The 24,186-nt window shown below is 43.2% G+C and overlaps 1 protein-coding gene across 1 annotated transcript in view; it reads right to left on the bottom strand.

Annotated features, from left to right (window-relative positions):
* The window catches only part of Alpk1 (alpha kinase 1), a 109,750-nt gene that overhangs the window by 52,254 nt on the left and 33,310 nt on the right, over window positions 1-24,186 (bottom strand). Inside the window, exon 2 of the mRNA XM_032897354.1 lies at window positions 1,504-1,734. Within this exon, the coding sequence (XP_032753245.1) occupies window positions 1,504-1,624 (121 nt within the window). The 5' untranslated portion in view covers window positions 1,625-1,734. The remainder of the gene's footprint in view (window positions 1-1,503; window positions 1,735-24,186) is intronic.

Here is a 24,186-nt window from a genome sequence, read left to right as displayed (position 1 = left end):
GATCAGCACGGCAGCGAGCAGGCAGTCGTGTACTTGTTGGTCCAGCTAGTAAGGAATGGAAGCACTTGCCACCGAGGTTTGGTCTGGGGACTGATTACATGTACAGGGCTTCATCCAGAAGGTAGTCAAGTGACAGATTACACAGCTGAGTGTGCCATAGCTACCTAAAATGGCCCATAAGACATATACGTGCCTGTCTGCCATAGCTGAGGGAACGCTCCCCTGGAACTTTCCATTATAAACTATTTCATTCTTTTTTCTGATTCTTTTTTTATTGAATTTTTTAAATTTACATTTCAAATGTTATTCCCTTTCCTGGTTTCCCATCCATAAGCCCCCTATCCCTTCTCCCCTCCCCCTTCTTCTATGAGGGTGCTCCCCCTCCCTAACCACCTACCCTTCCGGCCCTGACATTCCCCTACACTGGGGGGTCCAGCCTTGGCAGGACCAAGGGCTTCTCCTCCCATTGGTGCCTAACAAGGCCATCATCTGCTACATATGCAGCTGGATCCATGGATCTGTCCATGTGTACTCTTTGGATGGTGGTTTAGTCCCTAGGAGCTCTGGTTGGTTGGTATTGTTATTCTTATGGTGTTGCAAACCCCTTCAGCTCCTTCAAACCTTTCTCTAACTCCTCCAATGGGACCCCGTTCTCAGTTCAATGGTTCGCTGCTAGCATTCACCTCTGTATTTGTCCTGCTCTGGCTGAGAGGTATCGGATTCTTAAATGAAATGCCCAAACACCAAAAGTACACAGGAAAAATATTAAAAGCACACATGAAGAATATACTCAAACGAATGGAAAGGAAATGATTTGGACAATTAAAAAAGAATCAAAATAAAGAGGGTGCCTCTCCAAAGCTTGACCAAAGAAATGAGTCTTTTGTAGCTCTCTAAATTTTATGATTGAACCTTCTCAAGCAATATCTGTAACTATAAACAGCATAAACCAGGAAGCAGGCAAAAGTCCAGATCATGGTTATGATCTAAAGAGTTATTCTTGAGATCAATGAATATATTTTACAAATGGTATGAAGAGTTTGTTGGGGGACCAAGAAAACAGAGACTGTCCGCAGTGGTGAGGTGACATATTTATGGAAGCCACAGAAGTCTATGGAAACTGATGAAGCACGAAATCCTTGTTTGAGAGAAAGTGCGTGCCACCATTCAGAAGTTGCTTCAATTTTTTTAATAATTGAAATTTGCGTGCACCCGCCAACTTGGACCCTTTTGTTCTTTCCTGAACTAAACTGTTTCTTGTAGCCTCATGTTTACTGAAGCCTAAAATTAGAACTGACAGCAATTCTCTGCAACAAAGTGGGCTTCTTCTCTGCCCGTCGGCCTGCAGCTCTTCCCATTCATGTCCTAGAAATCCACTCATCTCTCGGTGGTCATCTGCCAGGAGAAGAAAAATAGGGCAGAGAGGAGAATGTGTCGCTGAGGCAAGGGCGCAGGCATTGAACCTGCCGTCCCGAGCCCTGGAGTCTCCCATCAGAACCTCACCTCTGCACCGCTGGTCCTCACCCTTGTCCTCTGTAGACACATCTGGCGTTTCCAACAAGAGACGGTCCAGCACTTGCTTGCACTCGTGCAGTATGGAAGCCACAGCGTCTTGATTATTCATGACGATTAAGCACCGTCCAGGATGAATCGAGTCTCCCCGGGTCTATGGTGATCAATTACCTAGGAGAGGCATTGATTCTCAATAGAGAAGGCCCTTGAAGGCTGAGGTACCTGGTGAACAAAAGAGGGGGGGAGATGATTAACTAAAACATCATCAATTATCTGTGAGTCTCAAGCAGGGAGGGATAATAGAGCAAACGCATGAAAATACATGACAGGACCTGAGGATGTTGTTAGGGGAGTGTGTGAAATGAGGGCAGGGTCTGATGTAGATGGGCAGCACCTCCAAGGCATAGAGTGCAGAGGGAGAGAGGCGAGCTACAGAGCTTGGTCACCCACGGTGAGGGTGGTGAACTCACACGGGCCCCCGAATGAAATGAATGCGCCCTGTGATTTATGTTACTTTCTGCTTTTTTTCCACTCAGTGCCTCTGGGTCCCAGTAGCCCTGAGCTTTTCCCCTTGCTGGAAGTCTACAGGAAGCATCTGGCTGGCAGTTCTAATAGCCACACAAAAAGCACATGGTAATATGAAGTTCGCCGATCTCACGAGCCACTACTGATTTCCCCTGTGCGGTATTCTTCATGGTGTTTAGCAGGATATCATTTGGACCGAGATAGGCAATGACAGATGCCAAATTTAAAGCCCTTCAGTGCCAGGCACACTGCCAAGGAAAGCAGAGAAATGGTATTCCAGAAAACCCAATTTCCCGGAGCTCTGATGTGGATGGATCCATCATGTAGATGGATGGATTGACTGATATTGCCAGTTAACAAGTAAGCAGTAGATTTCTTATGCAGAATGTGAAGGAGATAGAAGGACCTATTGCAGGACAAAATAATTTACCAGCCCTGTGAAAAATGTCTAGCCAATGGACAGAAACAATACTTGGCTAACAAATACTTTGGTCTGTCTTCCTTTTGTTGATGTAGTGCCTTGCAAACAAAAGAAATCACCCTCTTTGCCCAGAATAAGGAATGGCATTTCTCTAGTTTAGACACTTGGGGTGCATATAGAAGTATATTACCAGGGCAGAATCTGAAAGGGAAGGTGGTACCAGTGACAAGGACAGCAATACTCAGCTCATTCATGCAATGAAGGAATCATGCAAAAGCAGAGAGTTTCTGAGTTGGTATTAAATGTGCCCTTCTATCCCATGACCTTTTTTCACTCAAAGTAATCACACAGTCATTAATAAACACAAGCAGAGTTATCGAGTAAAAATGTTATCACATCCCAAGAGCACTCACACAAGCGAGGGAGTGAGGAACTGGCTACTGGAATTATCTGAGACCGAGTGTAAATTTACTCTATTTTTTTTTCACTTAACTCATTTTGGAGAGGGTCCCTGCACAAATGAAGTTCTTGCCATAAACTGCCTGAAGTCCCCTTTTAAATCAAGTGTCTGTAAGTCATGATGTTTTGTGCAATCAGACGGCCACCACTGCGTCTAGCTATAAAGAGAACGGGCCTCAAGGGTTAGTCAGAATTTTATCCTCAGACTTCGTTTACAAACAAATGAAGACCCGCTCATCCCCTCTGAGTACTGCGATTAGCACACAAGAAGATATTAGTGGGCTAGAGTGCCCCAGGGACCTTGTAAACATTAACATGACATCCTCACCATCCACTAAAGAGGAAGGCTACTATGGGGGCTTACGTTCAGACAGGCATCACGCAAAGGGCCGGTCCTGACCTGCACCGAGTCTTTTACTTTTGTTCAAGTCCCAAATTAAAGCAAGAAGCAGACTGTCCTTCCTAGAATCAGTTTTTTTTGGTGGGGGGTGGGGGAAATAGGGCTACAAAAAAATGGAGTGTGGAGAACTAATCTGTGCATGAAGAAAGAAAATTGTATCACAATAGGGTCCTCATAGCTTAGCGTCGTTTATTACAAAGAAAAGACCACAGTTTCATGGAGTTCATAAAAAAGAGAAAGGAGAAAAGAGAATCTCAGAGACAGGATCCCTGTCTGTAGCTGTACCATCCTGAAAATGGAAGGTAAGCAGGTCAGGCCTGGTTTGAAGTTGGATGGGAGGAGACTGCTGGGAATGTTGGGTGTCATAGGCACTCACAGTGACAATCTAGCCTCCCATCATTTCACCTTCCCTGAGCAACTAATATGCACGAATGCACACGCGTGTGCATGAGTGCGAGCACATGAACTCACACACACCCTACCACTGCCATCACCACCACCACCACCACCACCACCACCACCCCCCCCACCACCACCACCACCGAGCTTCTTGGACTGATGGGAGGTAGCAGGAGGGACAGGAAGAAGATTAAATCTAACAAGAGAAAGGCATGTGGGGCTTGGATGCTCTTAAGTGAGTCACAGTCATTTATTGATGTTTTAAAGCTTTGTAAAAAGAGGAAAAGTTTAAAAAAAAAAAAAAGAGGAAAAGTTGGATAAGAAGGTTGTAATGACTCAAAGAGATTCCTATTTATAGTAACACAGAAGACCGCTCGATCAACATCTCCACTGAAGTGCAGGAAGATCACCTTAAAATCTCTAGAAACAAATGGATGAATGATGTAGGAAAGGAAGAGTTACGCCAAGGACCAAAACAAAAGAACAAAAACCAAACAACCCAAAAGCCACCCAAAAGCTGAAATGGAAAGACTTAACTACCACGCTCAGGGCCGCCTTCACTGACCCGTGAACATGAGAAATGTGCATTTACCAAGCCCTGCGAGCTTAAACTTCAGCTTTCCCTCTCATGGAGAGATGATGATATCCCCAAAGGTAAGAAGGTGAGAGGACACTGCCACCCGTGCCCCAGGTCCCAAAATGTGCACCCTTAGTGTGAGGGGAGGAATGACAAACCTTCACCCCCTTCCCATCTTCCAGGGGAACTGCCGTTGTCAAAACACACTCCTTTGTGAAGGGGACCAAAAAATCTTCCCTTGAGAATCTGGGACCACAGTGTCTACACAAACCTTTTCATGACAATGTAAAATAATGTTTTTAAAATAGCATTAGGTTAATTTTTAGGCAACTGGTGAATTAAACATTACTCTCTAAAGAGACCCGACTCCAATCTAAGCTTCAAAGATTCCACTCAATGCTAAGAAATGTGAACTTGTGGGCAAATCTCACAAAATACACACGGCATAAAGAAAGAGAGGCTGAACGCAGAAACGACACACAGTAAATCAGACCCACAGAGCCTAGGGGGTGGAGTCAGCAGGTATAGGCTACAAAACATATACTTAATTTAGTTACAGAACTAAATACCCATGTTGAAAATATGAGTAAAGGCACAGGCTGCCTCCACGTGACCACGCGAAGAAGAATTAGAGTAGGGAAAAGGCAGTTCTGTTTCAAAGAAAGAAAGGGGTGAGGGGGCAGGACTCAGGGGCTTCCAGAACAGTGTTAGTGCACGCCAGAATTGTGGAGGAAAAGATGGGTGGAAAAGAAAAGACAAAGTCGCTCCAGACCTGAGACACCACTGTGGGAGATGGACACCTCCAAAATGTGAACCAGCTGGCCATAGTGAAGAGACAGGGACAGAGGGCCCAGCAAGGAAGAGCAGTAGCTGCTGTTAGAGTCTGGAGTCCAGCTCCTAGTACCATCGCAGCAGCATCCAACCATCTGTAAGACTCCAGAAGGGATCCAATACCTTCTTCTTGCGTCCACAGGCATGGACATGCATACACTTAGCAAAGTACTCATGCATAAAAACATAGGCTCGGGACTCAAGAGCACTCCCAAGCCTCCAGTTGTTGGTTTCAGACATCAACTTCTCCAGTGGCTCGGTGGCTGTCCAGCAGTGCCCAGGAAACCTGTGCGTGTGCCTGACTGGGCTGGGTGAGGCGCCACCTTAGGTGCTTGAAACGGAGCTGTCCCAGAGGTCTGAGAACAGTGAACTAAGACTGGACAGGGAGCTCGCACTTAACTCTACTGCAAGGAGACACATAGCTCTGGGAGGTAGCTGTGGATGGTGGTGGGGTCAGATGCTGCCGAGCTGCTAAGTGTATGGTACTGGGAGTGCACACACACACACACACACACACACACACACATACACACACACACTCACACCACACACACACACAAGCAAGGCAACATGACTCCTCCAAAATATAAGTCTTTAACCATTAGCCTAAAGACACTGAAGTAAGCAAAATGCCAGGGTAATATAGTGAATGTTTATTAGTACAAGCAATGAGAACCAAGACACGGCTGAGCAGTTAAACGTATTGACCGCTCTCCCAGAGGACCAGGTTAGATTCTCAGGAGCCACGTGGTAACACATCTGTAACTTTAGTCTCGGGGGATCCAATGTCTTCTTCTGGTCTCAGAAGGCACAGGCACACAAGTGCTACACATACATGCAAGCAAAACACCCATGTACATAAAACAGAGAAGCAAAATTTTAAAATGTTTTCTAAAAATGACCAATCACTTTAAAAGGGACACAAAGAAGCACACAAACTCACAAAGGTCTTAGAGAGTAATGTGAGTAACATAAAAGCAAACATTAGCTCAACGAAATGGCTGAGAATGTTACCGACATAGAAGAAAATGTATCAAGGAAATTGAGGTTTGGAAACAAAGTGAAAATGTTGAGAAATAAAACCACCAATGAGCCAAAATAAAAACACAGTGAAAACATCACTAACAGATTTGACCAAGCAAAGGAGAAAATAGGAGGATGTCACACAACATTGAGAAAATATCATCCTCAAACAACAAGAGAGAAAAGAAAGTAAATGACAATGATCTCAATGCCCACAGCTGGGATTCTATCAAGAAATCAAACCAAAGGATCCACGGTAGCACAGACCCAAAGAAGCTGAATAACAAAAGACCCCAAGAGACGATGCTTGAATCTCAGAAGGGAAAATGGTGACCAGAGGTAGAGGGAAGAAGGGAACTGGGTGGGAGAGGAGATGGAGAGAGGAATGGGAGGAGGGGGATCAGGTGTACGGAGTGGGGCCGGAGAATGGATGGAAATCCCTGAGGTGGGGATGGGGGGCTTCTCTAGGGATGGAGACTCCAAGGATTCTATGAGGGGGACTCAAGCTGAGACTCCTAGCAGTGGATGTTATGGAGGTCTGAAGTGGCACCTCCTATAGCCAGACAGGGCTCCCAAAGGAAAGGTAAGGACACTAACCCACCCACAAAACCCTTGGCCCAAAATGTGTCCTGCCTAGAAGACATTCAGGGACAAAGATAGAGTAGAGACTGAAGGAATGGTCAATCAATGATTGGCCCAACTTGAAACTCATCCCATTGGCAGGAACAGGTCCTTGACATTATTAATGATGCTTGCAAACAGGAGCCTAGCATAACTGTCCTCTGAGAGGCTCCACCCAGCAGCTGACTGAAACAGATGCAGAGACCACAGCTAAACGTTAGATAGAGCTCAGCTGTCTTGTGGAAGAGTTGAGGGAAGGGCTGAGGGACCTGGAGAGGATAGGGACTCCGCAGGAAGATCAACAGAGTCAACTAATCTGGACCTTTAGAGGCTCCCAGAGACTGAACCACCAACCAAAGAGCATACGTGGGCTAGACCTAAGGCCCCCCCACCACATAGGTGGCAAAAATGCAGTGTGGCCTTCATGCAGGCCCCCTAACAACTGGAGCAGGGTCTGTTCTGAACTCTGTTGCCTACCTGTGATCCCGTTCATCTAACTACACTGCCTCAGTGGGAGAGGATGCGCCTAGTTTTGCAGGGTTGGTACAGGGGTGGGGGGTCCTACTTTTCAGAAGAGAAGGGGAGGGAAGATGAAGGAGTACATGAGAGAGAGAAACGGGAGGTGGAGGGCTACAATCTGAATATGAATAAATAAATTAGTGGAAAATGGGAAAAACATTAAAAAAGAAAAGAAAGACAGGCAGACAAGAACTCATGGTAGAAAAAGGAGTTAAGATAAAATGGAAGAGAAAGAAAATCCATTCTGTGAAATGATAGCAGAACATTTGCGAGACACCGGAAAAGTGGACATCCAAACACACAGGAGGCACTCTAGACCCCAGTAGGCATCATCCGAGTAGAACTTCTCCACAGCACAGTTCAGTCAAGACATCGGAAGCACAGAGCTAAGAAACAAGATGGAAAGCTATAAGGGAAAATGGCAACTTGTCTGCAAAGGTGCACACGTGAGAGTCAGAGTGGAAGTCTCGTACGTCATCAACCCAGAAGCCAGGTAAGCACGGAATGATGGTTGTTAAGCCAAGGAAGTAGCTAGATGTAAATTTTCTTCTAAACATACCAATTTTACTAGTGTGTGTGCACAGCTCTGTGGAGCCAGGTCTTTCCTTCCCACCTTCGTGTGGGTACTAGGGAGGAAACCCCACTCGCCAGGTTTGCATGGGAAACGTCTTTACCTTCTGAGCCATCTTGTTGGGTCTTGTTTTAACATCAATACTTCTTTTGGTGAATAGTATTCATACACCATGTCCTAGTTCGTATTACCCCAGGGATGCAAAAGTGGTTATCGATCTGCTATTCGGTAAAGGAAACACAGCACATAAGTGTGATTAAGAAGAAATCACATGCTTAATGGATTCCGAAACCTTTGACAAAGTTCAACATCTCTTTCTGATAGAAGCCCTGAAGAAACCAGGAAAAGAAGGCCTCACACATACAAACGTACGAAGGTCTATGGTGAGCTATCCTATAGTCATCATACTAAATGGAGAAAAATCTCAAAGCATTTCCTCTAAAATCAGGACCAAAAGAAGGGTGTCTATACTCAATGCTCTTGCTAAAGACAGCCCTCAAGGCTTTAGATAGAATGAGACAAGACAAAGAAATAGGTATATAATTAGGAACAGAAGCCAACACACCCCTATTTGCATTAAACCCCAACGATGGGCTGGAGAGATGGCTCAGCGGTTAGGAGCACTGACTGCTCCTCCAGAGGTCCTGAGTTCAATTCCCAGCAACCACATGGTGGCTCACAAACATCTGTCATGGGATCTGGTGACCTCTTCTGGTGTGTCTGGAGACAGTGACAATGTAGTCATATTGGGGGGGGGGGGCAGTCATTCAACCGAAAACTCTTAAATCTGGTAAACACCTTTAGGAAAGGAGCAGAGTACAAAATCAACACGTGCAAGTCAGAATATTTTCTAGATACTACTAATGAATTTGTCAAGAAAAAGAATTGAGGGCGGGGCTATCCCACTCCTAATAGATTCTTAAGTGAATAAATGGAACGCCCAGCAGTAAACCTAACCGAGGAGCTGAGCTATCTGTATAAAGAAACTTCAAATCACTGAAGACAGAAATTGGAGACGACACTGGAAGAAGGAAAAACCCCCACACTCGCAGGTTTAGCAGCATCAACACTGTAGAAAAATTGATAGTGTTGATGAACCATCTATAGATTCACCAATCCGAATCACATTCCTCCCAGATCTAGAGCTAAAATGCATACCGAAGTAGGAAAAGAAACCCAAATTTAAGCAAAGCAATCCTAAATCAAAAGTATACCAGGGGCATCGAGAGACCTGATCTTGAATACTAAGAGCCATGAAAAACAAAGGCTGCATGGCCCTGGCGCAAAAGCAGACATGGAAGCCAATGCAATCGACTCGGAGATCCAGGAATGAGCTCACACAGTCACGGCCACATACTCACAAGCAAAGTGTCACAGTGGGGATGGCAAGACGGCTCAACGGGTAAGGCCACTAGCCACCAAGCTTGACATCCTGCTTGATCTTTGGGAATGACATTGTGGAAGGAGAGAACTGACTCCTGTTACGTTTTGCTCTGTCTTCCACACATGCACTAACACACACACACACACACACACACACACACACACACACACGTACTCACACACCATATATAAAAAAAAATTCACACATTGCAAAAAAGACATCTTCTTCACCCAATGATGTTAAGACACTTGGTATCCACATACAGACAAAGGAAGCTCGATCCTAACTCCATAAAAATCAATTCAAAACTGGATCAAAAGCTTAATGCCAAACCAGAAAATTTGAAATTACTAGAGGACTACTTAAGTAAAACACTCAAGATTAAGGCATAGACAAGGACATCCTGAAAAGTACTCCGATACCACGAGATAATTTCAAAAACCAAAAAATCAGATGGTATGAAATTAGAAGGCTTTTACATGGCAAAGGAAACAGTTACCAGACTGAAAGGACAGCCTACGCACTGGGAACGTCTTCACAAAAGCATTCCTTGCACTGGGGACTTTCACCCAGAATATGTAGCTCACAATTTAAACACCAATGAACCAATCATCCAGTCAATAGACTGGCTCGTGAGCTCAGTAGATAGTTCTCCAAAGGGGGAACACAAATGGCCAGTAAATATTTGAAAAAACTGTTCAACGTCATTAGCCATCGGGGAAATGAGAATCAAAACTGCTTAACATTCTACCCCGCCCCAAGCAGAATGGCTGTTATCAAGGCGATTAATGAAAGCAAAGTCTGGGGAGGATGGAGGAGTGGAGTCCTTGAACCCCGTTGGTGGGTATAAAGCGGTTCAGTCTCTATGGAAGTGATCACCATTGATGGGTATAAAGCAGTTCAGTCACTATGGAAGTGACCACGAAGGTTCCTATGGTAGCATATGGTTCAGTGACACGACTCCTGAGTATATCCCCGAAAGGCCTCCGTGTCAGCATCCCACACAGAGCATTTTGCATCATGTGGATAATTGCAGTACTCACAGCTGTTAAGAAATGGAATAGCCCCGATGACCACCAGCAGAACAGAAAAGACGTGGCACATATACACGGTGGAATTTCAGTCAACTGAAAAAAACCAAAATCATAGCATTCACCAAAGACTGGATCTGGCTGGAGATCATCATGTTAAGAAACCAGTCCAGATGCAGAAAGACAAACACCACATGTTATTCTATCTTATTTCGACATCGGGGTGAATTTACATATGAGAGGGTGGTGGGCCTTAGTAAAATATGATTAAAAACGAATTATCTGAAAAGTATACAGGTTAAATAAAGGTTAGGATTTATATAACTGAAACGTAAAATTATTAAGGGTTTGAAGTTCGATCCATGAGAAATGTTGACGATGTCACCTCTAGCCTAAGACAGAATCTGAGCTGGATGATAAATCAGAACACATCATCTGAAATGCAGCAGAAAAGGATAACAGCATCTAAAATCCAAAAGAGGTTAAAAAAAAAAAAAAGAGGAAGCGATTGGTGGAAAGGCCTAATGTGTGTCTACTCGATCCTGGATGGGAAGAAGAGGGAGAAGAGGAAGTGTTCAGAGAACTAAATACCTTCTAGAGCTTTCTGGGCAGGAGAAGGAAACCGTCAAGATGTCCGCGTCCCTCAAGCGAGACCGTGAATGAGAACAACCCTGTGCCTTGAGATATTGGGGTGAAATAAGAGACCACGGAAGACACAGAAGACCCTGAAGCAGCCCGAGAGAAAGAATTACCTGCTGAACAAGTACACGGATATATAGGCGTCTGAGTAAAAACAGCAACGGAAACAGAAACGCAAAATGAAACCCTTCAGTGTGTTGGTACAGGGATGCCTTGCCACGTAAAAACAAAAATCAAGGGGCCATTACTAAACGAACTCTGAAAAGCTTAAACAGTAGGTTCTTAGCTGAATCTGAACAACGCTGGGTGTACAAGGCCGCTGCAGCAATCCCATAATGCTCCTCATTGCAGTGTCATTTGCAGGAGGCAAGACAAGCAGTCAGCATACGCCAACAGCCGTGAACCTTTTAGGAAGAGCTATACACATGGAATCACACTTAACTTTAAAAAGGGAAGAAACCCTGCCATTTGGGACAATGAAGCTGAACCTAGAGAGCATGGATTTGGGCGGAACAAGCCAGATATGGAAGGGCCAGCGCCACAACTGTCTCCCCCGGGTGTGCAATCTAAACATGTCAGGTCCACAGGGGCAGAGGGAATCGGGATGATCCTCAGACTGGATGGCATTGGGAGAGCGCAGAATGAGATGTTGGTTGAAGAATATAAATGTTCAGTTACACAAGAGCCCAAGGGATTCACCTTACCGCGGGGTCATTATAGCCAATGACATGTTAAATGCTTGAAAACCACTGAGTACATTTTTAAATGATCTCACCACAAAAATCAACACGCAATAATACATGTTACATACATGCCACAGGGTTTACACACATGAGAACGCTATGCTGTATACTTTGCCAGTTGAAAAAGACTAGGGACTGGAGAGACAGTCCAGGAGTTGAGCACACTGGCTGCTCTTCCAGAGGTTCTGGGCTTAGTTTCCAGCACCCACGTGACAGCTTACAATCACCTGTCACAGCAGTTCCAGAGGATATGATGCCTCCTGACCTCCCTGGGCACTAGACATGCACATGGTGTACACACATACAAGAAGGTAAGACAAACAAAGAAAATACAGAAGTGAAAATACAAACATTATATAAGTCATAACATTAATTGACATTAACAAGTTTTAGGTCTGTGATTTGGTCAGGTGGGAGGGAGAGTTTAATTTAGACTGTAATAAAACATCTAGGAAAACCCATAAAATTTGAGATAAAACATAAAACTCTGAAACTAGTAGAATAAAAAATGAAGTCTTGCATAAGAAAATGAAATAAGAAACGATGGGTAAGAATGAACACAAAGGACAAACTAGGATGTTCAAAATAACCTTGAAATATATTAGTATTTCTAAAAATTCTTTCGATTAAAAGATAAAGAAGGATTGCGTTGGAAGTGGAGGTTGGAGAGATGGCTCAGCAGAGAAGAGCAAATGGCTCTTCTTTCAGAGAACACAAGTTCGATTCCCAGCGCCCACATGTCAGCTCACAACAGTCTGTAACTCCAGATCTAGGGGATCCAATGGATACCAGAGTCCTTCTTCTGGCTTCCACAGGCACTGTGCAAGCAAGTGATATGCATACACACACACATTCTGACCAATCCCTCATACATGTGAAATAAATATTCATTTAAGCTTTCCTATAGTGGTTATCTGCATCTTCTAGAGCATAAGAGTGCAGGAAAAATATAGAAAGAACACAGACAAGCAGGCAAAAATATATTAGAAAAATAACAACAAAGAGGAAGCTTAATGCATCTGTACAAAATATCGGAGAAAATACACTGATAGTCACTTCATTAGATTTGTGGTTAGGTTCCCGGGAATCCACAGCACTTCTGACCTTGTTTGATTCATAGACTAAACACATGTGAGTCAAAAGTGGCAGAGTTAAGGGCTGGGTATAGAGCTTAGTGCTAGGGTGTTTCCTTGTAATACACAAGCTTTGAGTTGATTCTATCCCCAGCACCACACACACACAGAGAGAGAGAGAGAGAGAGAGAGAGAGAGAGAGAGAGAGAGAGAGAGAGAGAGAGAGAGAGAGAGCTTCAGCGAGAGGCTGTAGCCCAGTTGGCAGAGTGTTTACTTAGCATGCATGAGGCCCCAGGTTCAATCCCTAGCACAGCATAAACTGGGCACCATGGTAAACAGAAAAAGTCTGAAAAGAAGAACAAAACAAACAGCAGAAATTTACATTAAAAATGCTCACTCTGGGGATGGAGAGTGCTGAGAGGGCACAGCCTTTGCGGGGGCTTGAGGTCAGACTCCCAGAGCCCACAGAAGCCAGAACCACAGTGCTCCTGCAGTGAACTGAGAGGCCCCTAACCCAGCACAGACAGAATGGGCCCAATCTCAAACAAAGTGTAAAGTGAGGACAGACATCTGAGGTCATCCTCTGACCTCCACAAGTGTGCCATAGCAGGCATGTGCTGGCTCTCACACATACAAACATGTGCATGCGCATGCATGTACACACACACACACACACCTATGTACAGAGACACAGGTTTTAAAATTTCAACAGGAATGTGAACAAAATAACGTACTGACTCTTTCAAAAGAAGAATAACATTGACCGACTGCTGACAAACTTGATTGAGAGATCAGAGACGAAAAACTAGACTAGGAATAAAAACACCTGGAGAGAGAATATTATTTATAATATTCTTTTTACAAGCTAATAAAATATTAGGAACGGAGCTGAAGAGATGGCTCAGTGGTTAAGAGCACTGAACGCTCTTCCAGAGGTCTCAGTTGAGTCCCCGTGCTCACATGGTGGATGACAGCTGTCTGTAACTCTAATTCTTGGGGATCTGACATTCTCATGCAGGCAAAACATCAATGTATGTGTAATAAAACAAATAAATTTTAAAATATTAGAAATACTGAATATAAATAATTTTGAAAACACCAACAAAATAGCTATTCTAATAAAATATAAGTCAAAAGAAATCAAGAAGAAATATAAATTTATAGACTCTATAATCTTAAAGAAATTTAGTGAGTAACTTAAAATGTTTCCTATGAAGAGGATAATAGTAACATCATACAGTGAACAAACCAAAGATCCAGTCCTAAAAGCAATTAGTTATTAAAAATAAAATTTAATAAAAGTACAGTTGCCATGGCATAAAATACAATGTGGTATCATAAAAATCACATATTTATATCTTTATCTCTAACTATATATCTCTATCTATTTATATAAATAGTGCCTAGGATACTTTAAGTAACAAATGTGCAGGGATCTTAGAAGAAGGCGTTAAAAAACTTAATTGAAAGATATCCCAGGCGCATGGGAAGGTAGTCCATATTTATGTCCTCAAAAACTCAATATTGTTAAGACATCAAATTCTTCCCAAATGGATATATAACTTAAAGGCAATACCGAGGAAAAAATATCAACATCTCTGTTCATGTATCCATGTGTGACCTCAGAGGTCACCCTAAAATTTACGTGGAAGAATAATGAACGGCTAGACATGTGGCTCAGTGGTAGAGTGTGTGGGGTTAAACCAAAATAAAACAGAATCTAGACATACCAGACGAGGGGAAAAATAATGTAGGGGAGGAGAAAATTGTAACTCCAAATACCAATAGTTAATATTAAATTATATTAGATCATATAACTTCTTATACAAATTATTATTGGCACTTGGAGAAATCAAACTAGTAAGTACTCAAGGAGCCCAACCGAAAGCCACACCCGTATAGAGGCTTGATCATTACAGAGTAATGTGTAGCCAAAGGGAAGACAATTTTTGAGATAAAATTCACATATCAAACACTGCCATTGTGATGTTTACAGTTCAGTGGTTTATGGTACAACCATCTTTAGTACCTAACCCCAGAATATTCTATAACCTCAAAAGGGAGCCACATACATAGTCAGGGGTCATTGTGCATCCCTTTCTCACCTCCCGCATCCATCAATGTGCATGGATGTGCCTGTTCTGGTCATTTGTGGAAATGGGGTCACACCGCACCACTATCTTTCTCTCAGGCGGTGTCATGCTATTCCCACGTTAGTGCTAGCATGGGTCAGTATTTCCCTTCTTCGGGTTGTTGACGTTGTGTTTACTCATTCAGACAGCATTTCTTGTATTTCAGGCTGACATGTACCTCCATTTGTAGCCCAGGATGACCTTGAACTCCACTGCTCCTGCTTCTACCTCCCAGGTGCCGGGTGCCGCCATTCCTGGTATATACATGTGGCTGGAAGATGAAATCCAGGCTTCGTGCGCATTGTCACCTTACCGATTGAGCCACATCCCTAGCCCAGCAATTCGTTCCCTTTCATGGCTGAGTGATCACCTTGTTCACATATTGATCACATTACAATTGACTTCAGGTTTCTATTGTGACTGTGGTTGGTACTTACACTGCCATACAAAATACTGTGGATAAGATGTCTAATCTAAGAGGTTTTTTTCTTTTTTTTTTTAAATCACCTTTGATTAGGGAAGAATTTTTAAACACTTGCAAAAAATAGAGAGGAAAGCTATAAGGGAAAAGATATATTTAATTAAATTACAAAAGACAAACTTCTGATTTACAAAACCACAACAAAAAGCAAATAAAATGAGAAATCGCAAACTAGATGGAAGGTGTTTTTGAGACAGGGTTGAGCTAGGTACCCCTAACTGGCCTGAAACTGTCGATGTAGACCAGGCTGGCCTTGAACTCACAGAGATTCACCTGCCTGCTTCCTGAGTGCTGGGATTAAAGGCTTGCACCACCATGCCTTGTGAAAGGAAGAAGTTGTAAGTTTGGTAACTGACAAAAGATTTCTACCCAGAATATATAAAAAGTTTCCATTAGCCAACAAGAAAAGAACTTGTTGCACATGGAGGAAAGAATATACACTTGGGGGGCTGGAGAGATGGCTTAGTGGTTAGAGCACTGACTGCTCTTCTCAAGGTCCTGAGTTCAAATCCCAGCAACCACATGGTGGCTCACAACCATCTGTAATGGGATCTGATGCCCTCTATATAATAAATAAATAAATCTTTAAAAAAAAAAAGAATATACACTTGGGCATTTCACACAAGAGGAGGCACACCAGCTAATAAACATGGAAAGTGTTCAATGTCATTACCCACCAGGAAAGCTGAATTTCTGTCCCATGAAAAACTATTTACTCCTTGGTTAGAAAACACTTTTTTTAAAATTTATTTACTTGGAATGTAAGTACACCGTAGCTGTCTTCAGACACATCAGAAGAGGGCATCAGATCCTATTACAGATGGTTGTGAGCCACCATGTAGGTGCTGGGAATTGAACTCAGGACCTCTGGAAGAGCAGTCAGTGCTCTTAACCACTGAGCCATCTCTCCGGCCCTAGAAAACACTTTTTTTTTTCGGAGCTGGGGACCGAACCCAGGGCCTTGCGGTTGCTAGGCAAGCGCTCTACCACTGAGCCAAATCCTCAACCCCTAGAAAACACTTTTTAAAAAGCTACAATAGGAAGTGTTGAGGAGAGCAGGGGTGCTTACCCCTGCGCCACAGCCAGACTTCCGGTTTGGCGTTATCCGGTGTAATTAATCCTAAGTAGACATTATCCCCACTGCCCACGCTTAGGTATGACCTCCACCTTAGAGGAACTCCCCAGTTTGAACCTTGCTGACACACAACAGTGTCCTCATTGTACCAGCCAAGAGACAAAACATCCTTACACCGGAATAAAATGAGCAAAGGCATGCGGAACAGTTCCGGGAAATGCCACAGTGAAGCACAGAAAATAAACCACAAGTCAGTCACACGTGGGTACGGACGGACATCTAACAAACACTGGGGTCTACGTAATATACTGTGGTGGGGTACAAATACACGCATCCAAGTCACAAAGAAAAACAAGACATCATCTACATCAACGCTCTGTACTGCAAACGTCTCTCATTAAAATAATTTAAAGGTTTTAAAAGAAGACAATAGAGTAGAAATCTAGAATCATGGATTTTTGGGGAGTAAAAACAAGACTGAGTTGAGCACAGGAGACATAGTAGTAACCAAGTAGGCTGCACGTGTGTGCTTTTGCTTAACCCAGATTGTTCCTGTGCTCGCTGTGTTCCACACATATCCTGCCAGTCTGGGAAGTCTATTTAATAGCTAAAATTCCAAAAGTATAGAGCTGTACTGAAGCCTAGGTGTACTGAACAGATAATAAATACGTTACTGCCCTGAGGGTTGGAGCCAAGGACTCCAGGAAGACACAGCTAGAGACACAGCCTGTCGGAGCAGAGGGGACTGACTCTTGGGCAGGGAACTGTGGTAGGGGTGGTGTTTAGATAATGACATGGACAAAGACTCTCAGTGGCCAACAATAAGTAAGTTCCGGAAAGCCTCGATGGGCAGTTCGAACCGATAGGTAAACAAACTTAAGAGTCCCGGGACACTTCAATCGCACTGGCATTCTCTTCAAGTGGAAAACAAAAACAAAGGTATGTTTTGACTTTTTTTTTTTAAGAGAAATAGGTTTCATGAAACTCTGTAAGTGAAAATGATTTGTTTTTACATCTCTTTCTACCCGCCTCCAGCCTATGGGCCATATCTTACGGAGACAGGAGACTGCCTTATGCCTCTGCCTCTCCTCTCTTGTCCCGTGCCCACCCTCTCCAGTTCCCCGCCACTGGGCATGTTTACCAAACTTGACTGTGCATGAAAGTTCGATAAGAGTGAGTGTTCTGGGTCACAAATGGGTTAGGCAGTGGCCCCAGGAAGGAAGAAGAGGGGGAAAATGGGCCACATTGCAGGAGCTGCTGTGGCTGCTACAGTTACCCGCTCCATCAGCCATGGTGACATCTGAAGAATTATTAGCCTCGGCCCCATGGCTGAGGAACCACATCTCAGGTCAAGGTGAGCCACGCCTGTCATCTGGCCTGGCTCCGGGCTTCTGAGCCGATGATGGCGTAGCAATGGTCCTCCCAGAAGCTCTCCTCTGCATACCTGCGCCCTAACTGACAGGAGAGCCCTCCCAGAAACATACTCCTTATGTCTCTTAATCCAGAGACACCACGGGGTGAGGAGCATCCATGAAGCAGGAAAATATTTTGTAAACTTTGAAGAGTTTTCTTTTGAGGTGCGCTCCCTGAGAGGCAGACGTCATCTACCCAAACTCTAGGCAAGACACTTTGAGCAGAGAAGGCTGAGAAGGTCCCGACCTCAAAGCTCAGGGCTACTTTGCTTCCCATTAAACCGTACCAGGGAAAAGCCCAGCAAGAATAACCTGATGGAAGAGAGTTGATTTCCAGGAGAACAAATCACGTGGCCTAATTCTACACTGTGCACCGCAGTGGGTGAGGTGTGGAATACCCCGGCTTCATATTAACAGCTAAATGGCAAAATGCTGTGTAACTATGGGGGCTGGAGGAGGAAATCCGTGTGATGGTGTCATGTATCTATCAAGATGGCACACAGGGTACTCTTGTATGAAGTTGCCAGGTGTGTATAATGCACACTTTTAAATGGTTTACTATGAGTGTCTGTTGAATGTGTGTGTACCGTTTGCATGCAGTACCGACAGAGGCCATAAGAGGGCATCAGCTCCCCTGGAACTTGAGTTATAGGTGTTGTTAGCCACCCAGTCCCTAAGCTGGGTCCTGTGGAAGAGCACCAAGCGCACTTCACTGTGGATCCATCTCTCCAGCCCGGCAGTGCACACTTTTGAGGAGAGAAATCAATGTGGGAATTAAAATTTAGTATACCAACCCCCCCCCAAAAAAACAAAAAAACAGCAAAACAAAACAAAAACAAAAAACAAAAAAAAACCCTTCCAAGTCTGAAATTATAATCCTCACAATCAGCATAGTTCGTTAATTTTTCCTAGAACATATAAACTTTGATGTGGGCTACTGCACACAAAGGAAGTTTAAGGAGACAGGGCATCCCCTTAAAGAAGGCTTTGAAATGATAGGGGCAAAAAGGTGATATGAAAACAAATTATCATTTCTCTCTTAGTCATTACTAGACAGCCAAGCAGGATGGGTAAACCTGCAGGTTGTGGCCCAGACCACAAGGTTTAAATCTGACTGGCTTCAGGCAAATCACACCTCAGTTTCTTTCTCTACAGGAGGCATAATAAAATAAACCTCACAATCTCTAGGAATCAGCTGAATTAATATATACATTGCATGATTATATATTTAAATATGTATTTAAATAATATAAATGTTTGTATTATTTAATTTAATATATATATAAATATATAAATTATATTAACATATAAAATAAAAATCTTGGCCCAGTAAATAAAAAATGCTTTGTGGATGACAGTTTTCAGTAAAATCTCATGGAGTAAAATTATAAAATTAAAAAAATTTAAAAGGTCACCAATTTTCCCACATCTATGCCATCAGGATACTTCTGGGGTAGCATCTATGCCATCAGGATACTTCTGGGGTAGCATCTATGCCATCAGGATACTTCTGGGGTAGCATCTACCCACTAAACCCCTTCAGTTCCACATTATTTTTCTAAAAGGTCGTACAATTTCTCACGTTCACCCAAGCCGGGCCTCCCTTCCTGGTGGCTTCATTCCTATTTATGTTTTTGAGAAAGAAAATTGCTCATCCATTCAAACTTTAGGTTTCATTTTTTTAAGTTTCATCATTTAAAAAAAAAACAATATTAAGCTACATGATGGTGAAATTACCCTTTTAAACAATTAACAAACATAAGCGCTGTTAGCAAACTGGGAAGAATGGGCAGTTAGAAGAGAAAGATGCTTTATTTGCTTAAAAAAAAGAAAAAGAAAAAAATCCAAACCTAGCTAACTTGGTGTGATAATCTGTTTACCTTTAGGCTTTAGGCTCTCCCTCTCCCTCTCCCTCTCCCTCTCCCTCTCTCTCTCTCTCTCTCTCTCTCTCTCTCTCTCTGTCTCTCTCACACACACACACACACACCCCAGAGGTATACACTGAATGTCTTCTTCAATTGTCATCCACCTTAACAGTTCTGAAGCTGTCTCTCACTGAACCTTGAGCTCACCAGTTCAACTAGACTGGCTGACCAGTAAACAACAAGGATCCTCTATTCTTATCCCCATTCCCCCCAGTTGTATATTCAGTGCCATGCCTGGCTTGTATGTGGGCGATGGTACTCTGAACCCCAGTTCTCATGCTTGGGTGGGTGGTAAGCACTTGTTCCCACTAAGGCAGCTTCCTGGCTTTTGGCTTCTCCGTTTCCTGTGAGATTTCTGTTCCTGCAGAAATCCTTCTCAGTTATACAACAATATGCTTCGAGCATCAAACATCTGATTTTGGGGGGTGGGACATGATTTTGGTAGCTGTGCATGGGGTACTTTCATTTTCTCCTTTCCCTAATAAAGTGGATGCTTGATCTTAGCATTAATCCAATTATTTGTTTTTAATTAATGAAGAAATATTTGGCAGAAATATTTGCCAACAGGGATACAAGAAAAATGTTAACGTAAGCAAAGAAAAGTAAACAATAAAACATAACTTTTATACAATTTAATGAAAATGCTCATCTAGACTTTTACATTTTTATTTGTTTGTTTGTTTGTTTGTTTGTTTGTTTGTTTTGGAGACAGGCTTTCTCTGTGTATCCCTGACTGTCCTGGAACTCACTCTGTAGATCAGGCTGGCCTTGAACTCAGAAATCTGCCTGCCTCTGCCTCCCGAGTGCTGGGATTGAAGGCAAGCACCAGGCTCCTAGATTTTTCTTATTGTTTGGCTTTGAAGCTAACTTGGAAGTTGCAGACAGACTATGTGTAAACTCTGAAGTGACATTTAGCATTTACTGACTTACACACAGTATCTCGTGTGTGGCAATGCAATGGCTTTGAAGCCTACCAGAGAATCAAAATAAACATTTTCAACCACAGAGACAAATATCTGGAAATGGACGCATCCATAATTCAAAACGTCTAAGTAAGTTTCCCTAGACAATAGTCTGACACACAGAGTCAGTTTGTGTAAACTGAGAGAAGCCTTATAACTCACAGCATCCTCCTTACCATCTCCTGACTTAGAAGAAAGGATGCAGGCGCTCAGATCTTGAAAAAAAATTGGGTTTATAAACTTGTGATGAAAACATCTATTAGACTTCATTATAGCATTGGCAGCAAGAAATATGGCCTTTGTTTCAAAATAGAGAACTCAGAAGTTTGGAGACCGGAGAGAGAGCACAAGGACATAGGGTGCTCAGAGTAGAGGACAGGAGTTCAAATCCCAACACCCAAAATTTCCCATAACTCCAGCTCCAAGGGACCTGGTGACACCCTAGGGCACCTCCACACAATGTGCATATATTCACGTGAGCGCACAGCCCTGGGCAGACGCGCACACACACAAATAAATAAAACCTTAAAAACTCCAAAGTTTCAAAGATGGTTGGAGTTTAGCCAAGAGGATTACACGGCAGGAGCTAGATACATGCTTTTAAACATCCAATCCATGGCTTAACATGAGATCACTGTGTCTAAGTTGTTTTCTTGGGAAGAACATAGTAATCCCACCCCAAACAGAAAAAAAGTTGATAAGTGACTTTTATGTTAAACACATTCACATCCCCGGTCTATTCAAAGTGGAAATGTGTAGACTGGGCTCTGAAGTACTAAATGATACATTGTTCCCAAGGAGAAAGGATCCTAATTTTCACCTGATACAAGTGACAATATGACTCCAGAGGGACCAATGAAGGGGAGCAAAGACTAATGGGGTCTAAGTACTGAAGGCGTTTATAGATTAACCCTGACAGGAGGCAATATATCTCTTCCTAGGAGGCTTCCATATCGTCAGCCGAGAAGTGGGGTCCTTATTTATGAGCACACTGGATCTTTCCCATTGTAATAAATCCATTTGTAACTTTAAGTGAAACATTTTGTTTCAGAGGAAGCTGAAGATGCTTGCAAAAAAATTCAATCCCCTCAGTTATGTGTGCCACCCACTTGTTTTTACTCTGCCGCCCCGCCCCCAGGTTTATCTTGTTCTGACATCACAAAGGGAAAACAATTTCCATCTATAAAAAGCACTTTGCACTCTAAAACCTCCATGTTCCACGTGAGGGGAGATGACTCTGAGGAATGGTTGGCAGCAAGGCCAGAGCTGGCTCATTTCTGGCTGTTTCATAATGGCCTACCGTATCAAACTTCATTCGAAGTTGATTTCATTCGATTATAATAGTTTTTAGTGCAATGTGCCTGGTTGGTTTTTGTTGTTGTTGTTGCTGTTGCTGTTGTTGTTGTTGTTGTTTTATTGTGGGTGCTAGAGATTCAAAATCAACCCCTCATGCTTTTCCAAGGGAGCATTCTTACCCACTAAGCCAGCCCCTACCCTCCATTCTGAAATTATATTGGTTTTTTTTTCTGGTCCCTGGTTTTGGTAGTAAACAGCCTTGGATGCCAGCCTGGGCCTATCTGCCTACAAAATACAGTTCCTGCTCCATCCAGTTCTGCAATTAAACCCACACTGTGCACACTTGGAGTATCTACTCTGTGTGACGAACAACACATTCTATTTCCAATCAGGGCCCAACTGCCTCCAGCCCTGACACAGAATGCTCTTGGAGTCCTCTGTTGCAAGGTCCCGTTAGTGTACACTTGGAAATCACACTGGGATTTAATATTATCTTAAGCAAAATACAAACAAAAGGTTAAAGGCGTGAAATAATCATACCATATACTTCAAAGCTATCCATACAAGCAAACGAGCATGGTCTCCCCAGAAGCATATTGCTTAGTGACACTGTTCTGGGACATCAGAGGCTGTGACTGAATGAGGAGAGGAGTCAGGTTTTCTCGGACCCAAACGTATGCATGTCTGCAGAAAAACAAAACGGGGAGAAAAAAAAACAAACAGAACAAAACAAAACAAAAAAACCTCAACAACTGAAAACAAAAATTATGAACTGTGAAAAGGAAAAACCTCTCATTTTATCTCCTGTTAACACATTGTTGTCTTTTTTTTCAAATATGGAAATGCCTTGTAGTGATCGGAACGGTGAAAGCTTTTGTACTGTTTTCACATCTTCAATATACAATTTGCTGTCTCAGGCAAAGGGACGAAGGGACAACTGCCAGTGGCTACTTCTTGTGGTCTAAGTACTGTTCTGTCCACCTCAGATGCAAAACTGTAAGATTTGCTTTATCCCCACTCTAGAGATGAGAAAATCGAGGGTCATGAAAGTTAAGTAACTTGCCAAGGTCATACACACTAGAGGGGATGTATTCAGAATCTCAAAGCCACTTTGATCCTGTGGACTTTCAAAGCCGTTTGCCTACCAGCCTACGGCCAGAACAAACCTGAATGTTTCAAAAGATGTCAATACCCAGAAAGACAGGATCCATTGAAGCTCTTTGAATTGCTCTCAGACTTACACTAAAATCACCCTCTATACGCACTCTTCCCTCTTTACCGATGAATCAATTTCTACCTACCTTGGTCTTAATCAAAGTAATCAAGTCCCATCATCCCCTCTGTCTATACTAAAAAGAGACAGTTGAAAAGTCAGGAGACTAATTCAATGGGACAGTCCTGCCGTTTTCACACTGAAAGATAATTGCTTGCAACTGAATTCTCTCTAGACCTCTACTCCGATAATTCAAGCCAGAACAGCTCTCCTGTCAGCCTCTCAAAGGGCGGGGGCGTCCTGTCCCCTAACAGATAATTACTGATGAGTTACTGCCTCTTGCTACGATTTCTCTCCTTTGCTTTCACCTCTTATAAAAGAAGAAACTTTAAAGATTAGGGTTTTTCCCCTTCTTCTTCTTATTCTTATTCTTCTTTTTCCCCCCTCTAAAGCTGGGTACACCAACTGGCATGGGCTGTATTAAAATCAGGGAAAAGCTCAGTCAAAAAGCCTTTCGGAAGGCAGACGTTCTTGTTAATATGCACCAACATGAAAGGCTCTCTTTTCATCCTATACAACTACAGCGTGTGTAAATTGCAGGGGGCTCATTGGCATAAATCTCGGCTGCGACCTCTGAGGTAAACTGGATTTACATTACTTTCTGACAAGAATTAAATGAAGGCCTTGTGGATATATGAACAGCCTTCTAGGCTGCAACAGATGGGCATGAATGTGTTCCCTAGGAAAACTATCAGTAACATCTGTGTCCTCCGAATTCTGGTGGTCTCAGCCAATTAACAGGGGGTTGGGGGAGGTGGGGGTTGGGAGGCCACCGCACAGCCCCCAAGCCAAAACCCAGGCAGAAGTGTTTGTGTTTGGAGATGGGATCAGGCTGGCCTGCGGCCTCGAGGTTAGCACTTATTGTCACTATTCAAAATGGGGAATGTGGCTTACAAGCTATT

This window comes from Rattus rattus, chromosome 3, assembly GCF_011064425.1.
Source record: "Rattus rattus isolate New Zealand chromosome 3, Rrattus_CSIRO_v1, whole genome shotgun sequence".
Classification (NCBI taxonomy): Eukaryota; Metazoa; Chordata; class Mammalia; order Rodentia; family Muridae; genus Rattus; species Rattus rattus.
Note: the sequence above shows the minus strand (reverse complement) of the source record. Positions and strands in the feature narration are given on the sequence as shown.